The sequence below is a fragment of the Gopherus evgoodei genome, chromosome 8, assembly GCF_007399415.2.
Source record: "Gopherus evgoodei ecotype Sinaloan lineage chromosome 8, rGopEvg1_v1.p, whole genome shotgun sequence".
In the NCBI taxonomy this organism is placed as follows: Eukaryota; Metazoa; Chordata; order Testudines; family Testudinidae; genus Gopherus; species Gopherus evgoodei.
The window spans coordinates 29,280,075-29,304,715 of NC_044329.1; the positions used below are offsets into that span (position 1 = coordinate 29,280,075).

At 42.6% G+C, this 24,641-nt stretch overlaps 1 protein-coding gene across 5 annotated transcripts in view; it reads left to right on the forward strand.

Moving 5' to 3' along the window:
- The window catches only part of TENM2 (teneurin transmembrane protein 2), a 1,578,682-nt gene that overhangs the window by 1,434,327 nt on the left and 119,714 nt on the right, over nucleotides 1-24,641 (forward strand). For all 5 annotated transcript variants that reach the window (XM_030572355.1, XM_030572352.1, XM_030572354.1 and 2 more), the window contains 3 exons: nucleotides 2,737-2,931; nucleotides 17,731-17,931; nucleotides 20,486-20,671. In XM_030572355.1, the coding sequence (XP_030428215.1) occupies nucleotides 2,737-2,931; nucleotides 17,731-17,931; nucleotides 20,486-20,671 (582 nt within the window). The remainder of the gene's footprint in view (nucleotides 1-2,736; nucleotides 2,932-17,730; nucleotides 17,932-20,485; nucleotides 20,672-24,641) is intronic.

Genomic DNA, 24,641 nt, shown 5'->3' on the forward strand with positions numbered 1-24,641 from the left:
TAATGTTTTGCAGATCTATGAAATAGGTTGTTGTAGGTGACGTATTTCACATAAATCTTTGCAGCAGTGGGACCTTATTTCCAGTTGAGTTTGATGCTGAGAGTGAAATGATTGGTCTCAATTTAGTTTCTTGTGAACAATAATCCATCTCCCTCTCACACAGTGTGCACACACACACTAAACATGCGTATTATATCAGTAGCAGCATCTTAATCTTGGTTAAGAGGAAGTCCTGGTTTGAGTTATTACAGAGGCTGAATTAATTATTCCCTAGAGGAAGTGTTCCCAGAAGGTCAGCTTTGAGATCATTGGTAAAAAGTTCACACTATATCTGTCTCTACTACAATTCCCAGTGGAATAATAAAGAACTTCATTTCTAATTTGGCAGTTCTGTATTTTACATATCATATAAACACATAACTAGAAAACTGTGCAGCTTTGTCTAAACAGCATACATGTATTGCTCTACCCTGGGAATGCAGATATTTTTGAGAGAAATTAAGCACTGAGTGTTAATGAAACAATATTAAGAATCTGAAAAATAATTCTACTGTTGCTATATTCTATATTACAGAAGAGCATATGCTCCATGTTTATATTAGTTGTTAGAGGTGCTATGAGAGAGTTAAAAAATCTTAATCTGGGCTCCTATTGAATTTTTGGGTTTTACACTGTGAAGTTACACACTTTTCATATTAAGAACCAAGAGGAAATGGAGTTTGGATATAGAGATCTTTCTTTCTTTCAATCCACTCCTCCTCCCCACCAGCAACACATTGTAAGGCTATTTTGGCTCAGGAGGCAAACCTAGCCTACCACAGATGAACTTCTCCCCACATTTCAGGGATGGGAGGATGATGGGATAAAGTCATGTCTGCAAATCCAGGCACACAAAATTTAGAGTTCTGTTTTGTAGACTCAAATGTGGTTGGTTCACATGAGCTAAGTTTGGACTGTGTAAATATTTAGTTGCTGGACCCCAGCAAAAATTAGATACTTAGGTTTTATTCAAAGACACTTGACCATATTTTCAACTGGCCTCATGCATTCATGTTTGTGCTTGCAGTTCATTGTTTGATCACCCAGTTTCTCAGTCTAGACATGCAAATATGTGTGTGTATGTATAGAACATGTCTACACACAGTGATGTAAGTACACATATTTGCATGCATATTTTGGGGATTGCAAAATCAGAGGCTGTCTCTGAGCACATGGCCCTTACTATAGATCCTTCTGTGGCAATTTGCATGTGAACATCTGTCATTTTTAAATGAATTTAAAAGATAGTAGACTGGAAATTCTGCTAAAGTACAATTACTGAAATTCTTTTGAAGCATCATGGGGATGGGTCAACTTTTAGGCAGAGAGCTGGTTAGAAAGGGGCTTGAAGCTGCGAGCAAAGAAACTGCCTCCTGCCTTTTGATTGCTGATGTGTTCAGAGAAACAGAACTATGTACATTCTGTGTAAATAAATATGACTGCATCACAGATACCTGGCTCTAACATCAATTTCACTTCTAAAGGGAAAAACTCGCACAGTCTTGAATATTGGCTAACTACTAGGGTCAAATTGAGTAACATTAACATTGGTCTGAATATATTCCTTCTAATCAATCCTTTCATTTTTAAAAACGTATAGATTATTGCAAAATAGGACCCAGTCTTCTTAATGGGATCAGTGGGACAACTCAAGGGAGTAGGACTGCAGGGTTAGGTCCCAAGTGTATGATGCAGAAATAGCTGAAGTACCACTGTGAATTCATTTCTTCATTCTACATCTGATATTTCAGTGCTTCCTGGTGGTTCAAGTTAAGGGAAAATAATAGTAATCATACAATAAAAATAAAGGCCATTTAAAAAATGGAATGCAGCTCTTGTGCACCAATATTTTTAACTTTGTAGAACTTAGCATTGCTGTCCAGTCATGGTGGGGAGTGGGAAAAGGGAGAAACATTCTCATAGTTTTCAACAGATCTACTGCCTCCAAACAATATCAGGCAAAGTAATGCATCCTTGCCCCTTTTTAAGACCCTCTCTGTATGTCATTCTTGTTTTCTCCATTTTTGTGGCTGGTTATCATCCTCACAGTCTTTGGCAGGCACTGCAGTTCATATAATTGCCATTTGCACTGTTCATTCTTTCTCAGTCCCAGCCTTTCTCCTAGTGGCAGGATGAAAGTGATGCAGATGGAGGCTTGAATTATTGCTTTGCCCAAGAAGCCCAAAGTTATGGACTAAAAACGATGAAGTTTTGGGTACAGATATTCAAAACACCATGTAAAAAAACAATTGGCCAAACTAGTGTTGTATAGCAACATGCAATGGGACTTACTTCAAATGCATCATTAGAGCCTTACTCTCTGTAAATCAGGAATTACTCAGGTGTAAAACCAGTGTGACATCAGAATCAAATCCATTCATTTTGACTTGTTACTGATAATCATTGCAGACTTCTCCATAGTTCTGAATATTAAGTCAACAGTCTGTAATAAATAGCAGCTATATATTGAGTATAGACAGAAAATGTGTGTGCTTGTATTTATTATCTACAGATGATTAATCATACTCATACTTTGAGTAATCAGATACTGAATTATTAAAGTCTGACTTAGCATTTTCCATTAAATTAACACCTTTAAATGCATCAATCAGAAGCTTAGCAGTTTATTTTTAGAGCACTTTTATGGGCTTTCATATATGACTCGGTGTGCTCTCTTTATCTCATTCCATTTTCCAGCTGCCTGCCCAGTTCTGTGCAGTGGCAATGGGCAATATTCCAAAGGAACCTGTTTGTGCTACAGTGGTTGGAAAGGGCCAGAATGTGATGTACCCATCAGCCAGTGTATTGATCCCTCTTGTGGAGGTCATGGTTCTTGTGCTGAAGGAAACTGTGTCTGTTCTGTCGGCTACAAAGGAGAAAACTGTGAGGAAGGTAAATGCTACAGTACAAACTCTGTCTCTGCTTTGAGCTTGTCTTATGGTTTGTGGAGCTAAATGGGAGGGAGGGCAGGGAAAAGGAGAAAATGCTATGATTATGCTGTAGTATAAAACTATTATAACAGAGAGTACTGAGAAGGGAATTTCAAAATTTTGGTACCTCCAGTTTTATGGGCCTGTGAAACTTTAAATTATATTTTTTTGGATCTGTCATGTAGTTAAGGTCTCTATTATTCTGCACTGGTAGAATTGTCTGCCACGGGTAAATCTGAGTGATTCTTTTGTTGAAGAGTCAAGATGATTCTTTTCTTTCTTTTTTTAATGGATTATATTTATTGAACATTTAAAAAATGTAAAATGGTGAAACAAACAAAAGAGAGAAGTGGTATAGAAAATGGCATAATTGAAAACTGACAAAAGGTAAACATTTCTGTCATAATTAATGCATCATGTAGGGTAAATCACTCTTGTTACAGACAATCTCATAGAATCAAAGAAAAGTAGATGGTATATAGGAAAGACACCAATTTAATGAATGCTAAAAAGCTTCTTGTATTGAAAATGTAAGTAGCCGCAGTTTTTGGGTAGACAATGAGAGAGTTTAACAAAGTGGCCTCACGGTAAGTAGTCATAGATCAAGCCCAGCAGTGTTTGTTCCTCATCTCTTCTCATAGACTCATAGGTCAGAAGGGACCAGTATGATCATCTAGTCTGACCTCCTGCACAAGGCAGGCCACAGAACCGTACCCGTCCACTTTTATAACAACCCCTAACCCAGGACTGAGTTATTGAAATCCTCAAAATTGGTTTGAAGACCTCAAGCTGCAGAGAATCCACCAGCAAGCGACCCATGCCCCACGCTGCAGGGGAAGGCGAAAAACCTCCAGGGCCCCTGCCAATCCACCCTGGAGGAAAATTCCTTCCCGACCCCAAATATGGCGATCAGCTAAACCCTGAGCATGTGGGCAAGACTCACCAGCCAGCACCCAAGAAGGAATTCTCTGCAGTAACTCAGTTCCCATCCCATCCAACATCTCCCTGCAGACCATTGAGCAGACTTATCTGGTGATAATCCAAGATCGATTGCCCAAATTAAACTATCCTATCATAACATCCCCTCCATATACTTATCAAGCTTAGTCTTAAAGCCAGATAAGTTTTTTGCCCCCACTACTTCCCTCGGAAGGCTGTTCCAGAACTTCACTCCCCTAATGGTTAGAAACCTTCGTCTAATTTCAAGTCTAAACTTCCTAATATCCAGTTTGTACCCATTCGTCCTCGTGCCTACATTAGTACTAAACTTAAATAATTCCTCTCCCTCCCTAACGTTAACCCCCCTGATATATTTATATAGAGCAAACATATCCCCCCGCAGCCTTCTTTTGGCCAGGCTAAACAAGCCAAGCTCTTTGAGTCTCCTTTCATAAGGCAGGTTTTCCATTCCTCGGATCATCCTAGCAGCCCGTCTCTGGACCTGTTCCAGTTTGAATTCATCCTTCTTGAACATGGGACACCAGAACTGCACACAATATTCCAGATGGGGTCTCACCAGCGCCTTATATAACGGTACTAACTCCTCCTTATCCTTATTGGAAATACCTCGCCTGATGCATCCTAAAATCGCATTTGCTTTTTTAACAGCCGTATCACATTGGCGGCTCATAGTCATCCTGCTATCAACCAATACCCCAAGGTCCTTCTCCTCCTCTGTCGCTTCCAATTGATGCGTCCCCAACGTATATCTAAAATTCTTATTATTAATCCCTAAGTGCATGACCTTGCACTTTTCACTATTGTATTTCATCCTATTACTATTACTCCAGTTTACAAGGTGGTCCAGATCTTCCTGAATAGTATCCCTGTCCTTCTCCGTGTTAGCAATACCCCCCAGCTTTGTGTCATCCGCAAACTTTATTAGCACATTCCCGCTCTTTGTGCCAAGGTCAGTAATAAAAAGGTTAAATAAGATCGGTCCCAAAACCGATCCTTGAGGGACTCCACTAGTAACCTCCTTTCAGCCTGACAGTTCACCCTTCAGTACGACCCGCTGGAGTCTCCCCTTTAACCAGTTCCTTATCCACCTTACAACTTTCATATTCATCCCCATCTTTTCCAATTTAACTAACAGTTCCCCATGTGGAACCATGTCAAACGCCTTACTGAAATCGAGGTAAATTAGATCTACCGCATTTCCTTTATCTAAGTAATCCGTCACCTTCTCAAAGAAGGAGATCAGATTGGTTTGGCACAATCTACCTTTAGTAAATCCGTGTTGCCTTTCGTCCCAATTACCATTGACCTCTATGTCCTTAACTACTTTCTCCCTTAAAATTTTTTCCAAGACCTTACATACTACAGACGTCAAGCTAACAGGCCTATAATTAACCGGATCACTTTTATTCCCTTTCTTAAAAATAGGAACTACGTTAGCAATTCTCCAGTCGTACGGCACAACCCCCGAGTTTATCGATTTGCTTAAAAATTCTCACTAACGGGCTTGCAATTTCACGCGCCAGTTCCTTTAATATCCTCGGATGGAGATTGTCCGGGCCCTCCGATTTTGTCCCGTTAAGCTGTTCAAGTTTGGCCTCTACCTCAGTTGTGGTAATATCCACCTCCATATCCACATTCCCATTTATCATCCCTCCATCATCGCTAAACTCTTCACTAGTCTTATTAAAAACTGAGGCAAAGTACTGATTTAGATATTGGGCCATGCCTAGGTTATCCTTAACCTGCATTCCATCCTCAGTGTATAGCGGCCCCACTTCTTCTTTCTTTGTTTTCTTATTTATGTGGCTGTAGAACCTTTTACTATTGGTTTTGATTCCCTTTGCAAGGTCCAGTTCAATGCGGCTTTTAGCCTTCCTCACTTTATCCCTACATGTTCTGACCTCACCAAGGTAGCTTCCCTTGCTAATCCCGCCTTTCTTCCACTCCCTGTAAGCTTTCTGCTTTTTCCTAATCCCCTCTCTGAGTTGCTTGCTCATCCAGCTTGGCCTACAACTCCTACCCATGGTTTTTTTCCCCTTTCTTGGGATGCAGGCTTCCGACAATTTCCGCAGCTGCGACTTAAAGTAATTCCATGCCTCCTCCGCATTTAAATCCATAAGTTCCTCTGTCCAGTCCACTTCCCTAACTAATTCCCTTAACTCTTTAAAATTAGCCCTCGAGAAGTTGAAAACCCTAATCCCAGATCTACATTTGTTTATCCTTCCATCTAGTTTGAACTGAATCAGCTCATGATCACTCGAACCAAGGTTGTCCCCTGCCACCATTTCTTCTACGAGGTCGTCACTGCTCACCAAAACCAAATCTAAAATGGCATCCCCTCTCGTACGTACTTCAACTACTTGATGAAGAAATCCATCCGCTATCACTTCCAGAAAAATCTGACCCCTATTATTCTTGCAAGCACTCGTCCTCCAGTCTATATCCGGGAAGTTGAAGTCTCCCATAATCACACATTTCCCCTTTGTGTTTACTTCATTAAAGACATTAAAGAGGTCTCTATCCATATCCAAATCAGATCCCGGTGGTCTATAGCACACCCCAAGCACTATCTCAGGGGAAGCTCTAGTTGCTTTTTTATCCAGTGTGATTTTTGCCCAGACAGACTCTGTCTTATCCATTCCATCGCTTCTTATTTCATTACAGTTAATCTCATCATTGATGTACAAGGCTACTCCACCACCTTTGCCTTTCTTCCTGTCTTTTCTCAACAGCACATAGCCTTCAATACCTGTACTCCAGTCATGAGTACTATTCCACCAGGTTTCTGTTATCCCTATAATATCCGGTTTCATTTCCTGCACCAGTAGCTCTAGTTCCTCCATCTTGTTACCTAGGCTCCTCGCATTAGTGTACAGACATTTTAATTTTTGGCGCTTGGCATCAGTGACATTCTTTCTCCCGTCGTGCACAGACCTTCTACCACCAGCATCACCCATTAATCTGGTTTCTACTCCACTATTCCTCCTTGGATCAATTCTTTGGTCCGCAAGGGTATCCCCTCTCACTTTGTTTACTTCCCTTTCCAGGTTATATTCCGGCGTGGAGGTCTCCTGAACATCTCCCAACCATCTCCCCCAACTTCCTAGTTTAAAGCTCTCTTGATGAGGTCGGCGAGCCTCCATCCTAGAATTCTATTTCCCTCCTTACTTAGATGAAGTCCATCCTGAGCGAACAGTTGTCTATCCATAAACGCTTCCCAATGACCGTACATCCCAAAGCCCTCCTTATAACACCAATGCCTGAGCCATCTGTTGATCGCCATAATCTTGTCACTCCTTCGTCGCCCTGCCCTAGGAACCAGCAGAATCCCACTGAAGATCACCTGAGCTTCGATTTCTTTGAGCATCTTCCCCAGTCTCACATAGTCCTCCTTGATACAGTCCAGCGAGTAACTAGCCGTATCATTCGTTCCCACATGAAGGACAATCAACGGATTCTTTCCCGCTTCCGCTAGGATCCTATTCAGCCTCAGGTCCACATCCTGTATCTTAGCCCCTGGCAGACAGCACACCCTTCTGTTCTCCCGATCAGGTCTAGTTACAGGCCTGTCTATTCTTCTCAGTAAAGAGTCTCCAATCATGTTCTGTTGCAACATAGATAAATTGGAGAGCTGTCTCTTTTTAATATTATTGTTTTAAAAAGGGAATTTAATGCTCCAGAGCAGAGGTGGGCAAACATTTTGTCCCAAGGACCACATCTGGGTGTGGAAATTGCATGGCAGGCAATGAATGCTCATGAATTTGGGGATTGGGTGCAGGAGAGAGTGAGGGCTCCAGTCATGGATGCAGGCTCTGGGGTGGGGCTGGGAATGAGGGGTTGGGGATGCAGGAGGGTGCTCTGGGCTGGGACTGAGGGGTTCAGAGGGAGGAAGGGGGATCAGGTCTGGGGCAAGTGGTTGGGATACAGGGGGGCTCATGCGTGCAGGTTCTGGGTGGTGCTTACCTCAAGCAACTCCCAGGAGCAGCGGCATGTAATTCCTGCAGCTCCTACACGGAGGCATGGCCAAGCGGCTCTGCACACTGCCTCATATACAGGCGCCACCCCTGCAGCTCCCATTGGCCTTGGTTTCTGGCCAACGGGAGCTGCAGGGGTGATGCTTGGAGCTGCCCCATTCATAGGAGCCAGAGGCGGGACATGCTGCTGCTTCCGGGACTCTGTGGAGCAGCACAAGCCCTCGATCCTGTAGTTTGCCTACCCTTGCTCCAGAGGTTCCTAGATAGACAGTTCTGAAGTCGTCTGTTTATCATCACAACAGGGCCGTGTTAGTTCAAGTCACCCCATCTGGATCGGCCAGTGTTTCTCAGCTTGGGTTGAGATGGTAGGTCTGTGACCATTCTGATTCAAGCCTTGGCTCTCTACTGAGCATTCTAACTGTGGCATAAGAGGAGTCTATCTGCTGGGAACTAGATTGAGAGAACCAACTCATTTTATAGGCTAGTAAATAGCTCTTCTCCCTTCGAAGAACATGGTTGGAGAAAATACAGGGATTCCCCTTCCAATTCCATTATGTTTCAGACCTATTCTTTAGAGATCAGATCCTCCATCCTCATAAGTGAATGGGACTTTTGTCACTTAATTTGCTGGAAGCAAATAGATGCCCATAATCCTTAGCCTCACTACTAGACTATCAACACTGGGTTAATTAAGCCAACTACTCTAGAGTGTTTTCCTGTCACCTTCTCCCAGGAATTGTTTACCGCACCGTATGGATTAAGGATTTAATCCAAAAGACAGTGGAGATCTTTCCATTGATTTCAGTGGGCTTTGGATCATGCCAAAAGTGGTCAATTCAGTAGTGTCCTTGCCAACTCCCAGAAAGGGAAATTTACAGTTCAGCTGGCAGTAGGTGTTTAGTGGGGGTTCTTAAAACATTGTACAATGAAATGCCCAAATATATCTAACATTCTCATGGAATTGCATAAAATTTAGCAGTGGTGGAAAAGACTGATTAAAGCACATCCCTCTGCATCCATCCCATTCCAGGGTGCAGGAATGTTCCCTTAAATATAAACGTTACCTTTTGTTCAGTCTAGTGTGACAGACCCAGACCAGTGGGGTACAGGAGTCTGGTAGAGGGCAAATATACGGGTCATTGGATGAGTAGTTTTCTGTTCCCTGAGTGACCAGAGCAGGGTCTGCACTAGAGTAATCAGGAACCTGCTAGAACCAATTAAGACAAGCAAGATAATTAAGACACCTGGAGACAATTAAGAAACTGCTAGAATCAGTTAGGACAGGCTAGCTAATCAGGGCTAAAAAGGACCTCACTTCAGTTTGTGGCGTGCATGCGAGAAGCTGGGAGTAAGAGGCATGAGGAGCTGAGAGAGGGAAGACGTATTGCTAGAAGACAGAGGAGTACAAGCATTATCAGGCACCAGGAGAAAGGTCCTGTGGTGAGGATAAGGAAGGTGGTGGGAGGAGGCCATGGGGAAGTAGCCCAGCTGTCACGCAGCTGTACCAAGAGGCACTCTAGACAGCTGTAGTCCCCAGGGCCCTGGGCTGGAACCCGGAGTGGAGGATGGGTCCAGGTTTCCCCTAAAACCTCTCAACTCCTGATCAGACATAGGAGGAATTGACCTGGACTGTGGCTTCTACCAGAGGGGAAGGTCTCTGGGCTGTTTCCTCACCCACATGGTGAATCTGTGAGGTGAGCAAATCCGCCAATAAGCACAGGACCCACCAAGGTAGAGGAGGAAGTTTGTCATGCTAGTTAAAATTAGTTATGGGATTCCATCTCATCCCTTGTTAAAATGTGGTAGATTCAAAAGAATAATCTAAAAGATGTCAGCATTAGGAGGGCTTTCCTGACAGTTAACCTAAATTTACCTGTCTTTCATTTCATCCTATTAATTCCACTTTGTGCCACACTAAACGATTCCTCTCCTACCTTGGTTTTTATAACTTCATAGACAGCTATGACCAATCCTATCTTCTTTTGTTATCATTTAGCCAGGTTATACATATTTATTAATTTGTAGTTGTCCTCATGAAACAGTTCCTCCTGACACAATCATTTTTGTTGCGTTTCTTCAGATTCCCTCCAATTTCTCTACATCTTTCTGATGCTGAGGTTTCCAGAGCAGAACACAGCATTCTAGGTGCCGTTTCACCCAAATACGTGTTGGAGTGTTTTAGGGATTCCATAAACATTTGCCATTAATTAAATTCTACACTAATTATAAATTGTAATCCCAAAAGTCTATAAGAAATTATAGTAGGGTTGTGGCATCAGTATAGTTAAGGTGAGTCTAATTTACCTTTTAGAGTACTTTGTGGATTTCAGCAGCCAATTTTCCATTTTTCCTCAGATTTCCTCATGAGGATTCAGAGTTGGGTTAGTGATCCAAATGTGAGCCCTTTAAGCAAGAGCTGCCACAGATAGTCCCCCCTCGTCCCCCCAAAAATTATGTGACATCAACATTTTATGATACTTACAATATTGGTATAAGGGGCAGGAGGAAGCAGAGCTGGTAGCTGAGTATGCAAGCCATCCCAGAGTTGCCCGATTCTACCATCCCTTGACCCTTTGGTCTAAGGATTCCACATGGAACATCTCTGCCCTGTAGAGTGCTCTCATATATGCTACCGTATCGTTACAAATTCTCAGGCAAGAATAGATTTTTGTGCTTCTCTGCTTCCACAAGTACAGAAATGAGGTGTTTGTGATCCCTTTGGTGGAGAGACACCTTTCCTCATATCGTAGCATGAGCTGTGGCGACCCGCTGCAAATAATTCCTGCACTGATCTGTACATTTGTCCCTAACATGTTGAAAGCAGTTGGAGTGCCCCCTGTAGAGCAATGAAAGAATACAATTCTGTGGGGCACAGCACGTAAAGTAGAACTCTTACTTAGTCATTCCTCCTATCTGTTTATGATAGGGCAGCCTTGGCTGAAACATACTTTACAATATATCCACAGTGGCTCTTGCCAGCTCCAAAGGGCTGAGTTTAAGGTTGAGGGGCAACCTTAACTCTTTTTTGTTCTGGTTTTCAGAGTATGTAAGTACTACCTGCGCAGAACATTTTGGAAGGGTGTGAATGCCAATCAGCTTTAACTGTGCATTAACAAAGTTTCTGACCAGTGAATTTGTATGTTAGGAAGGAGGATGTATCTTCGCAGGCAGGCTTGCTAACCTAGTGAGGAGGGCTTTAAACTAGGTTTGCTGGGGGATAGTGACCTCAGCCCAGAGGTATGTGGGGAAGGGGAATACTGTGAGGAAACACAAGGAGAAGGGTACAGTACGAGAAGCCTCCTGATTCATACTGAGAAAATAGGGCAATTGGCTAGTTATCTTAGGTGTGTGTACATGAACGCAAGAAGCCTGAGAAACAAGCAGGAAGAATTGGAAGTCCTGGCACAATCAAGGAACTATGGTGTGATCAGAATAACAGAAACTTGGTGGGGCAGTTCACATGACTGGAGCACTGTCATGAATGGGTATAAACTGTTCAGGAAGGACAGGTACGGGAGGAAAGGTGGAGGAGATGCATTGTATGTAAGAGAGTGGTATGATTGCTCAGAGCTGCAGTATGAAACTGGAGAAAAGCCTGTTGAGAGTCGTTATGTTAAGTTTAGAGGAGAGAGCAACAAGGGTGATGCAGGGCCGCCCAGAGGATTCAGGGGGCCTGGGGTCTTCGGCAGCAGGTTGCCCCCGCTGCTGAATTGCCACCGAAGACCTGGCACTTCGACGGCGGGTCCCAGAGCGGAAGGACCCTCCGCTGCCGAATTGTTGCCAAAGACCCAGAGCGGAAGAAGCTCCAGGGGCCCGGGCCCTGCGAGAGTTTTCAGGGCCCCAGAGCGAGTGAAGGACCCGCTCTAGGGGCCCCAAAAATCTCTCGTAGGGGCCCCTGTGGGGCCCGGGGCCTGGGGCAAATTGCCCCACTTGCCCCCCCCCCCCGGGCAGCCCTGGAGTAATGTCATGGTAGGTGTGTGCTATAGACCACCAGATCAGAAGAATGAGGTAGATGAGGCTTTCTTCAGACAACTAACTGAAGTTTCTAGATCACAGGCCCTGGTTCTCATGGGGGACTTCAATCACCCTGATATCCTCTGGGAGAGCAATACAACTATGCACAGACAATCCAGGAAGTTTTTGGAGAGTGTTGGGGACAACTTCCTGGTACAAGTGTTAGGAACCAACAAGGGGCTGTGCGCCTCTTGACTAGCTGCTTACAAACAGGGAAGAATTGGTAGGGGAAGCAGAAGTGGGTGGCAACTTAAGCAGCAGTGACCATGAGATGGTTGAGTTCAGGATCCTGACAAAAGGAAGAAAGGAGTAGCAAAATACGGACCCTAAACTTCAGAAAAGCAGACTTAGACTCCCTTAAGGAACTGATGGCCAGGATTCCCTGGGCAGTTAATATGAAGGGGAAAGGAGTCCAGGAGAACTGGCTGTATTTTAAAGAAGCCTTATTGAGGGCACAGGAACAAACTATCTCGATGTGCAGAAAGAATAGCAAATATGGCAGGCAACCAGCTTGGCTTAATAGTGAAATCTTCGGTAAGCTTAAACTCAGAAAGGAAGCTTACAAGAAGTGGAAATTTGGACAGATGACTAGGAAGTATAAAAATATTGCTAGAGCATGCAGAGGTGTAATCAGAAAGGCCAAAGCATGATTGGAGTTGCAGCTAACAAGGGATGTGAAGGGTAACAAGAAGGATTTCTACAGGTATGGTAGCAACAAGAAGGTGGTCAGGGAAAGTGTGGGACCCTTATTGAATGAGGGAGGCAACATAGTGACAGATAATGTGAAAAAGCTGAAGTACTGAATGCTTTTTTTGCCTCAGTCTTCAAAGACAAGGTCAGCTCCCAGATTGCTGCATTGGGAAACACAGTATGGGGAGGAGGTGAGCAGCCCCCAGTGGTGAAAGAACAGGTTAAGGACTATTTAGAAAACCTGGACACGCACAAGTCTATGGGTCCTGATCTAATGCATCCAAGGGTGCTGATGGAGTTGGCTGAAGTGATTGCAGAGCCATTGTCCATTATCTTTGAAAATTTGTGGCGATTGGAGGAGGTCCTGGACAATTGGAAAAAGGCAAAAATAGTGCCCATATTTTAGAAAGGGGAGAAAGAGAACCCGGGGAACTACAGACCATCAGCCTCACTTCAGTCCCCGGCAAAATCATGGAGCAAGTCCTCAAGGAATCCATTTTGAAGCACTTGGAGGAGAGGAAGATGATCAGAAACAGTCAACATGGATTCACTAAGAGCAATTCATGTCTGACCAACCTGACTGTCTTCTATAATGAGATAACTGGCTCTGTGGATTTGGGGAAAGCGGTGGATGTAATATATCTTGACTTTAGCAAAACTTTTGATACAGTCTCCCACAGTATTCTTTTCAGCAACTTAAAGAAGTCTGGATTGGATGAATGGACTATAAGGTGAATAGAAAGCTGGCTAGATTGTTGGGCTCATCGAGTAGTGATCAACGGCTCGGTGTCTAGTTGGCAGCTGGTATCAAGCAGAGTGCCCGTGGGGTCGGTCCTGGGGCTGGTTTTGTTCAACATATTTATTAATGATCTGGATGATGGGATGAATTGCACCCTCAGCAAGATGACACTAAGTTAGAGGGAGAGGTAGATACCCTAGAGAGTAGGAATAGGGTCCAGAGTGACCTAGACAAATTGGAGGATTGGTCCAAAAGAAATCTGATGAGGTTCAACAAGGACAAGTGCAGAGTCCTGCACTTAGGAAGGAAGAATCCCATGCACCACTACAGGCTGGGGACCAACTGGCTTAGCAGCAGTTCTGCAGAAAAGGACCTGGGAATTACAGTGGATGAGAAGCTAGATATGAGTCAGCAGTGTGCCCTTGTTGCCAAGAAGGCCAATGGCATATCGGGCTGTATTAGTAGGAGCATTGCGAGCAGATCGAGAGAAGTGATTATTCCCCTCTATTCGGCACAGGTTAGGCCACACCTGGAGTATTGTTGTCTCCTCACTACAGAGGGGATGTGGACAAATTGGAGCTAGTCCAGCGGAGGGCAATGAAAATTATTAGGGGGTTGGGGCACATGACTTATGAGGCTGAGGGAACTGGGGTTATTTAGTCTGCAGAAAAGAAGAGTATGGGGGGATTTGATAGGAGCCTTCAACTATCTGAAGGGTAGTTCCAAAGAGGATGGAACTAAGCTGTTCTCAGTGGTGGCAGAGAACAGAACAAGGAGCAATGGTCTCAAGTTGCAATTGGGGAGGTCTAGGTTGGGTATTAGGAAACACTGTTTCACTAGGAGGGTGGTGAAGCACTGGAATGGGTTACCTAGGGAGGTGGTGGAATCTCCATCCTTAGAGGTTTTTAAGGCCTGGCTTGGTCCTGCTTTGAGCAGAGGGTATTGGACTAGATGACCTAGTGAGGTCTCTTCCTATCCTCATATTCCATGACTCTATGATTTAATAAGCAATGCTTGAAAAGATAAGGTTTTTAAAAGAGAAATGGATTGCAGAAGACAAGCTGTATTAACTGCAAACTTGGAAGGGACAATAACATGAAAAGAAAGGTTAAAATAACCTTTTGCATACATCATTTGGCAAATAAAATAAAAATTCCACAGCAATGACATTGCTACCTCAAAATTATTTCCCTTCTGTAAATATTTACACATTAATTCAGGAGCTATTGAATAAAAGATGGAGTATGAAATGGTTTCTCAACATTTTAAGCATTCACCCAGTCTTATTTAAATTTTCTAAATGAATTAACTGCATAACAGAACAGGTAAACATACCTGCTTTTATATTAAAGTATGAAATCTCTTCTGTTGATTTGTGTGTCTGAAAAGAATAGGTTAGTTTGATTCATATGCCATTTTCCAACTGGGAATAGGAATTGGCAACTGTGGGTCAGCATTTTTTTCTTCCAGTTAGCTTTTTATTTCTGATATTCATCTTAGTCATATCATTCAAACAATTTACCTGAAATGGCAGTGGCACCAGAATCGATATTTGCAATCCACAATTTTTGCTGCATAAACACTCTTGCTCTATTAACAAATTTACACATGAAAATGTAAGGGCATATTTGTCAGGTTTCATTCAATATGGTTTGGGGACAGACAAGTGAAATTGACAAATTAGGTTAAGTTAACAGTGTTTTTCTTGTCAGCTTCATGGTTGAGTCATTTTTCAGTGACATTTAACTTCATAAGTGTAATTCATGATTCTTTGGAGGTTTAGAGTACATATTGTTCGGAAAACTCCTTGACCTCTTTTTTTGTCCTTAGGGATACAAATTGCATTCTCTACCCTTTTTGTCAAATCTACAGAGAGCCCAACACTAAATGAGTTCTAATGATCTAAGCTGCCAAGGGGCTGGGGGTTCTAAGTCTCACATATTTAACTGCTAAAGCACACTATCTTTTGTTTAAACAGCACAGAGAATCCATTTCTAAATTTTTATTAAATAAATAACCCCCTTCTGAAGATGTGAGGCTAGAACCTTAGCTGGAGTAAATCAGTTTAGCTTCACTGAAGTGAATGAAGTTCTGCCAATTTACACGAGCTGAGGATCTGATCCTAGATATCAACCCTGAAAGCACTGTATAAAATTGGAACAAGATTTGAAACCAAAGTAAACTCACTGCTCCTTTAAAGTCTGAATGCTCTTACTCAGGAAGATGATGGATTTTAAATAGCTGTAAAATGTATTTATCTAGAACAATAGACAGAGAGGTTTAGCGCAAGTTATTCTATAACATAAGTGTGTGTGTGGACTGAGGGTGATGACAGGTGTATTCTGAGATAATAAATCTCAACTGCTTTTCCTCTGCCTGCGTACCATAATTCAAGAAAGTGGAAAGATGGCTAATTCATCTTTAAGAGGGATATATTTTTCATTCTTTCTGCACTGCTTTTATTATTGCTTCAATTTTAAGTGGATGGCTATACATTCCTAAAAACTACCCCACATCAGTATTCAACAATACTTTTTATGGCTATCTGTACATTGAGGCGGAAATTGAAAATAACACACATTTTATTCTCTCTTTTTAAAAAATAAACTTTGGAATTTACCCATTCCAAAATTTCTTTTAAATATAATAGATAAAATTCACCAAACTGTAATCTTTTCCCCAGAGTCAGGATGAGCACTGAGGGTCATTTAAAGTTAGTTTGGAGGGTCTTTTAATAATAATAATTAATAAAAAATTAACAAATAAATTGTATGCTGGATTGAGAAGAAATACCAAAATACCACAGAAGAGACTATTCTGACTTTTGACAGTACTTTGGATCCTGCCAAAAGCAGAAAATGCCAACATCTCAGTGGGGACTCTGTTCTTCTGAAATATCCAGCTTGATTTATAGACTAAAGACGTTTGGATAAACTTCTAAACTTTTGGAAGCTTATCTGAACTGAACATCCAAACCCTCCAGGTTTGCCTATAAATAGTAAAATATGTTATATTTCCAAAACCAAATAACTAAATATTAAATTATTTGCAAAAATGTGGCCAATGCCATCATTATAGTTCGTAATCTCACTAGAAATGCTATAGTAATTTATTCCTGTAGTATTGTAATCTGAATTAAAATCAAAACAATTTTGATTACTCCTCTTATCTCTAAATTCATGTCTGCTTCAATCCTGTGCAAAGTACCTGATCTATATACTCATGTTTAAAGGTTCTATAATGTCTTAAAATAATTTGACAAGAATTTGTGTTTGTGGAAAAGGCTGAGATTTGAAAGATCAGGTATTGTTCATGCAGAGTTCAGTGAAATTGTCTCTTTCTTCATTTAGAAGAATAATCTTTGGGAAAAGATGAGAGATAAATCACTTTCACTATACACTCTGTACTTCATATTGCCTCAAGAGCAAATATCAATCATTCTTAGTTCTTGAGTTGTGAACTAATATACACTAGTCATGGCATTAATTCATTTTACTTAGGATATCAGTTTGATCTTGGTCATCAGTTCCATAGTGGAAGGCTGTTCATAAACCTTTAGGTTCACATTTACAGTAAAGTGCAGTTCACTTAAACCAATGCTTGATATAAGGTAAACACTTTGAAAACTTTGATGTCACCATGAGTTCACTTCTGATACAACGATAGCATCTCATTGTTCAGTGAAATCCAAGATGATACCTGCAAATGTATTTCCACCACCATAAAAATATCCCATTTTAAACAACTGCCTTTTTTTCAGATTGAGAAATGGGGAAGATGTATCTGTGGCTTTTGTTCAGAGAAGAAATATGGCTACTGGTTGGAACAGGGTTTACGCAATTAGGATTCTTAGGTTCTAATCACAGCTCAGCCAATGACTATGAATAAAATATTCAAAAGCTCATGAGTGACTTAGAAGCCTAACGGAACCTGAAAGTCAGTGAGTCTTAAGCCCCTGAGTATTCAAGTAACTTTTGAAAATGGGATTTGAGCTCCAATGTCATGTAGGTGCTTTTGAAAATGTTAATCTCTATTACCATGGGCAAGTCACTTTGCAAATCTGTTCTTCCATTTTTCATGTGTAACATAGGTTTAATAATATTTCTCGTTTACAGTACTATAACATTAGTAACAATCATAATAATTAGTTAATTATTTTTTTCAACTTTTGGAGCCTGTGTCCTAGCAAATAGAAAGACATATTATGTTCACCAGTTCTCAAAACAAATATAAATGGTCTGAAAAACAACTGCAAGAGTTTGGTATATTCATTGCAATAGTATAAACTTACAAAACACTGGTCCGTCCAGCAGTATCATCCAAACTATACACTCTAGGAACCAACTTTTATTCATGTAGTATTTGTTTTGTTTTCTTTGTTCAGTTGATTGCTTGGATCCAACCTGCTCCAATCAAGGTGTTTGTGTGAATGGAGAATGTCTCTGTAGCCCGGGCTGGGGTGGCCTAAACTGTGAACTTCCCAGAGCCCAGTGTCCAGACCAGTGTAGTGGGCATGGGACATACCTCTCTGACACAGGCCTCTGTAGCTGTGATCCTAACTGGATGGGTCCTGACTGCTCCGTTGGTAAGAAAAATATTTCTACCCTGCTTTGCAATAATCTACCTGTCCTGTGTACTATACTATTAACATTCGAATATCAAATACAAGTTTAAAATACAAATTATTTACATGAGACTTACATTACTCTTTCAGCATCTGATCAGTGAACAGTTTGTTATACTCTTGCTATTATAAATGAGCAGCTACATGATAGTGTACACTGTAGTGTTCTGAACACAGGACTGGGATCTAGGAAATACTGTGTTCCACCTCCCTATTCTGACACTGTGGCCTGTGCTAAGTCACTTAACCTCTTTGTGTCTGTGTCCCCATTTGTAAACAAAAGAGTTTATACTAATAAGGAATAATTTTAAAATATTTTCAGAATTGTGATATCTATCATGCCTTCTCTGCCCCCATTTGGAGGTGCCCTGATACACACAACCTAGGAAATATCCACTATGTCCAGGGTACCAACAAAATATAGTCCTTCAATGGCCTACATAAGGGGTGGGAAAACTATGGCTCAGGGGCTGGATCCGGCCCGTTAGGACTTTGGATCTGGCCTGCGGGATTGTCACCCCCGTGGTGCTGCGAGGCTAAGCGGAGGGAAGTGGCTGCCACCACATCCCTGCAGTCCTTGGCGGTGGGGGGGGCAGAGGGCTCCGCGCGCTGTCCTCACCTGCAGGCATCGCCCCCCGCAGCTCCCATTGATCAGGAACGGGAAGCCGCAGCCAATGGGAGCTATGGGGGAGGTAACCACAGGCGAGGGCAGCACAGGGAGCCCTCTGCCCTCCTCCCCCAGGGGCTGCAGGGACATGGTGCCGGCCACTTCCGGGAGCAGCGCAGCACCAGGGCAGTCAGGGAGCCACTCCGGAGCTGCTCTGTGTAAGTGGCCCTGGGCCAGAGCCCGCACCCCAAACCCCTTCTGCAGCCTGCACCCCAACTCCCTGCCCTGAGCCCCCTACCACACCTTGCACCCCAACCACCTGCCCTGAGCCCCTCCCACACACCGCATCCCCTCCTGGACCCCAACCCCCGCCCTGACCCCCTCGTACACCCTGCATCCCTCCTGTGTCCCAGCCCCTTGCCCTGAGCCACTTCCTGCACCTTCTCCCACACCCTGCACTCCCTCCCGCACCCCAACCACCTGTCCCAGCCCTGCATTCATGTCCCTGCATGCAATTTCCCCACCCAGATGTGGCCCTTGGGCCAAAAAGTTTGCCCACCCTTGGCCTAGATGGGCTAGTAAGAGAAAATAACCAATCAGGAGCTGGCAGACAAGAAAGCTTGCCTGCTTTAGTATAGGGAAAGTGCTGGGTGAAGCTAGCGTGGGCGAGGAGTGCTTTAGTCCAGTGGTTCTCAAACTTCGGCAACCTGAGGACACACATTTTTATTTAAAAATTTTGGGGGACCCACAAATCCTCTGCTCAGCCCCAGGTCCTGCCCCAATCCACCCCTTCCCCCAAGATCCCAGACTCGCCCCACTGCTTCCTTCCCCCACTCACTCTATCTCCCCTCCCTCCATCGCTCACTCCCCCCACCCTCACTCACTTTCACCAAGCTGGGGCAGAGGGTTGGGGTGCAGGCTTTGGGAGGGAGTTTGGGTGCAGGGTTGGGGTGTGGAGGGATGAGGTGTGTGAGCCCTGGGAGGCAGTTTGGGTGTGGGCTTAGGGCTGGGGCAAGTGGTTGGTGTGGAGGTGAGGGTGCAGGCTCTGGGAGGGAGGGGACGGTGCAGGGTTGAGATGTGGGGGGGGTGAGGGGTGTGGGCTCTGGGAGGGAGTTTGGGTGTGGGCTTAGGGCTGGGGCAAGTGGTTGGTGTGGAGGTGAGGGTGCAGGCTCTGGGAGGGAGGGGACGGTGCAGGGTTGAGATGTGGGGGGGGTGAGGGGTGTGGGCTCTGGGAGGGAGTTTGGGTGTGGGCTTAGGGCTGAGGCAAGTGGTTGGGATAGGAGTGAGGGGTTCAGGCTCTGGGAGGAAGTGGAGGGTGCAGGTTCTGGGAGGGGGTCAGGTGTGGGCTGTGAGCTGGGGCAGGGAGTTGGGGTGAGGGAAGGGGTGAGGGGTGGCTCTCTGGCAGTGGCTTCTAGGTGGGGGAGCCAGAGGGTCTCCATGCACAGCCCCTGCCCACAGGCACTGCCCTTGCATCTCTCATTGGCCACAGTTCCCAGCCAATGGGAGCTGCTGAGTCAGAGCTCGGAGAAGGGGCAGTACATGGGGACTCCCTGCCCCCGCACAGGGGCTGCAGGGAAGTGCTGGCCACTTCTGGGAGTGGCAGGGAGCCAGGGCAAGTAGGGAGCTTGCCTTAGCCCCACTGCACTGCTGGACTTTTAGTGCCTACAATCTCCTGGTTTGGCTTCAGTAGCCTCTGGGAGGTAGAGCTGTTCCCTGATGTGCAGACGCTGGTAGGGTGATTTTTAATAAAAAGCAAAGTCTCATTTTGGTGGGCATATGAGCATGCCACACTCTGCATATAGTTTACAGGAACAAAATGCCAATTCTAGTCACTTTTCACCACGTTTAGTGACCCATTCCTAATGACAGTGCTCAGTTGTAATCCTAATTCTATTTTTTTTTCACCAGAAGTGTGTTCTGTTGACTGTGGCACGCATGGGGTGTGCATTGGCGGAGCATGTCGGTGTGAAGAAGGCTGGACAGGAGTGGCCTGTGACCAGCGTGTGTGCCATCCCCGCTGCACGGAACACGGAACCTGTAAAGATGGGAAATGTGAATGCAGAGAGGGCTGGAATGGGGAGCACTGCACCATTGGTAGGCAAACGACAGGCACCGAAACAGGCACATATTGCTTTCTTTTCATAAATCGTAGAAACATAGTTACTATTGTGTATTGTAATAGGCTGTTCCTTTAAGGACCCCACTGCTTCTAAACATCAGCTCAGCCTCTCAAAACTCAGGGTAAAATGCAGAGGAGCTTCATTTGAAGAAAAAAAAAAAGAACCTAATGGATATTAACAAGTAGAGATGTAACAAATGGTCCATCAAGGTACCATCTGAGCCAAGCTGTTTAAACTTAACTAAACATTTCTGTGCGTGAATGGCATCTTTTTTAATTTCCTGGTCTGGTGCATCAGTGCTTCCTTGCTACTATATATCACATCCAAACCACATCATCACAATACCCACCAAGAGCAGGGGTCAAGTTGAGGGGGAATAAGTGCTCCTGTTGCTACAGAAATAGCTCCCTAACATTTTTCCCCGTTGTGCTGTGACAGTGGGCATGGTGTTTGTATATAGACAGTCACAGCATGGGAGGGTCTAGCCAGTACTATAGCATGCTGGTGTACCCTTTCCTAATAGCATGCAGCTTAGTATAGCATTGGCATCATGCAGTGTGCCGTGACTAACATGATTGCATTTCAACTGTGATATGTCACCCTGGGAAGTTCCAAAAAAGATTTTATATGTATGTAACATAATTTCAAATTAAAATGATTTAAATGTTATTTTCAGCAGGAATGAGTTATTGTGAACTCAGTTCTTTATTTCACCCTCATAAAATCAGGTAGTATAGTGTTTGTTCAAATTCACATGAAATTGCTGAAAATGGTATTTTCCTTCTGCTGTGAGCAAAACTGGGGAGAGAATGTTTCAAAATGGGCCTATGTCTACTAAGAATCTGAGCAAAACCACCGCGAAACAGAAGACTCTGTATGCAAATTGAAAGAATATCCACTTTAAAGGCAATGTGGTTTTCTCTTTGCAGTCAAATCTGTCCATTCCCCATAGCCAAATAAATGATATAGGGAAATCAAATTCTCTTTAAAGAGTCCAGTGGGTTAGAAACATAGATGACATTATTTTAATTACCTTTAAAAAGACATTGATAAATTTAGCAGCAGAGAGGAAGCATGTAAATTGAAATTTTTATGGCAATTGTGGACCCTAATGGAACAGACCTATTACTAGTGAATTGTTCTTTCTTAAACTGAAACCGTGGTCAAGATCTTGCACCCCTTGAGCTGCTTTTCTTTTAAGTTCCACCTTTGAATCTCTCTGGGTATAAACCTTTTGGGAAACACGTACAGATTGGATACCAAAAATATACCCTTATAAATTAATTAATTAATTAAATGTGGCTTGCATATTTTTAGGGCATATCATTTTACATTGTGATGCTGTATGCTTCAGACATGGTATGATGATATAATTTAAATCAAAGATTTTGTGATTCAGCAGTTTGTCACCAACCAACATGTAGAGTGTTTTTTCCACTTTTGCCCTCTGCATCTATTGCCCCATTATCACTTCTTCTGCTAGAATAATCGTGATATTTTATCACTGTGCTGTTTAATCTCAGACTTAAAAAAAACCCAATAACCGTAATCCCTGCACTGTGTCAAAGTGTGCAGTAATTACCTTTTCCGAAAAGGTTTACCACCTTGCGCTGAGTTTTTTTTTTGCTTTGTAACCTTTTGAAATATATTCCTATATTTTGGTGTCATTGAAATCTACATTACTGTGCTTACAAAAAGATGCTTATATTGGATTGCTTGATAAAGTTTTGTGCTAAGTGTTACATGCACTAGTTAATATCCCAGATTATAAATATGATAGGTGACCTCTGAGGGGAGATTTTTTTACCTTTTTTCCACAGGTATGAAATGTGTTTTGTTAATGTTATCAGCATACGTTACCAAAATTGTTCTCACAAGGAAGGAAAAGGTGTTTCTCCTAAGAAGAAGAAGATATCTTTATGCTGCTTTTTCATTAGAAAAGCATGTGTCGAACTTTTGTCTGTGTCTGTAGCACAGATGGGATTTGAGCAGAAGTACAGTTCTGTAAATGAAATTATCCCATGTTTTAATATCAAGTCTGTCTTTAGTATAAATAATGAGCGGTTTAGACAAATACATATATATGCTAATTCGTGTGATTGTGCTTGAAACATAAAAGAATTTCATATCTCTGTCATTGGCCTAAGCTGATCTCACAGCAGCACAGAAACTGTTGTCACTGAATTCAACAGAGAGTGAGATAACAGTATTTTCCCACTGTTTTTATTTTTAGCATAGTGATTTACCACTTTTTTTTAAGGAAACTGTCATCGACATATATAAATTAAATGACACAATTTTGCAACTGTAGAATTTGTTGTTCTCAAGGAGAGACTAATAGTTTCGGAGGAGAATATGTTATTTAGTTCTTTGTAAATATTAGAGTTGGGGGTAGATATACACTGACAATTAGCTTTGTGGGGTAGACGAATTAAGATAAATACTCTATTTTGTGGGGAGATGGAGGATCTGAAACACACTCAAATATTTTTTTCTTCCCCTTGAGTTTCTTTAGGAATAGATCACACTGTACTAATGTGGCAGTGGAAAGGTGACAGCTGTTGCAAACTGGAGGTGTTTACACTAACTCAGAACATTTTAGTTTATTTGATGCCGAATTATTCCTTTCTAGAAATTAGAACATATTTTAAGCATTCTATGTGACATTTCAACTCAGACTGTTACAAGCTAAGTTTCCCTCTGGCTAAATTCTACAGAAAGGGTGGTTTCTTCCTCTATTATTGCATTCTAACAAGGAAAATCTGAAAAGTCTCCAAAAATCCTAGTGTGAGCTCATTGGAAAATATGTTTTAAATCCAAATCAACACTTTTCTGAATGTAGCAGTAGAGCTAAAGTATAAAAACAGAAGAACATTAGTTCAGAAGAGAAGTTACACACAGACTTTGTAAATACACATATATCAGTGGATCTATGGGTAGCCAAATAACTGAAAAGAGAGAGGGCAAGTGGCTAACCCTATGTAACTGGTGTTTGTATCAAAGTAAAGCTCTACATGTGACCTCATACTTCACTTTCCTACTTTAGTTAGTTAGGGAGAGAAATAGCTTACTGTGAGCTAATGATAAAGAAAATGAATCTTTTACCCAAGGTAAAAACAGATATGTTCTATGATGTGTTTATTAAGTGACTGTAATTGTGGATGTGGTTATAACCAAACAGTAGGGAAAAATCAAGATAAGAAAAAAAATAAATTACTCCAAAACTAATAAACAGCAAAAGACCAGGTATAACAGTAACTAAATCCTGGACCAATTTCATGTATGAATTTTATGATGAGAGATTTTCTTTCTTGCTGTTAAAAACAAATGTCTTGAAAATAGTTGAATTAGTCCAATCAGAAATGAGACTTTAATGGTTAGAACTATTCCTTATTACTAGAGTATGGGAATCTATTTCTCTCAAAGAGATACACTGTGATGGTAGACAAAGGAAAGTACAATATATGCAGCAACCTGAATGAACAGCCAGAAGCAAATGTACTTGCACCAGTCCATCACCTGGAAAATGTCTGTTCATCTGTAAGTCATGTTTGAACAAAACTGAGCTTGAAATCTTAGCTCTGTTGAAGTTAACGGCAAAACTCCCGTTGACTTCAGTGGGGCCGGATTTCATCCTGTGCATTATGCAGTCCAAATTATGGCAGCCTATGTTTTGTGGTAAGGTTTGCCTCTTTGGACAGGAGAGGAGGCACCAATGTTGCCTTTGCGTCACTGTTTCCTACCCCTCAAAACTCTTTTCTCATTTGCCTCCCCTGCTATATTATATGTAGTTTAGACTCAGTCTGGGTGGATCACACTTCCTTTCACTCACTATCAGCAGACAGCAGTGGCAGTGGTCAAAGATATTTGATAATATAGACATTCTGATCTACATGTGTCAAGTTGGCTAATATTTTTTTCCTTTGATCGTTTTAATGCTGGTG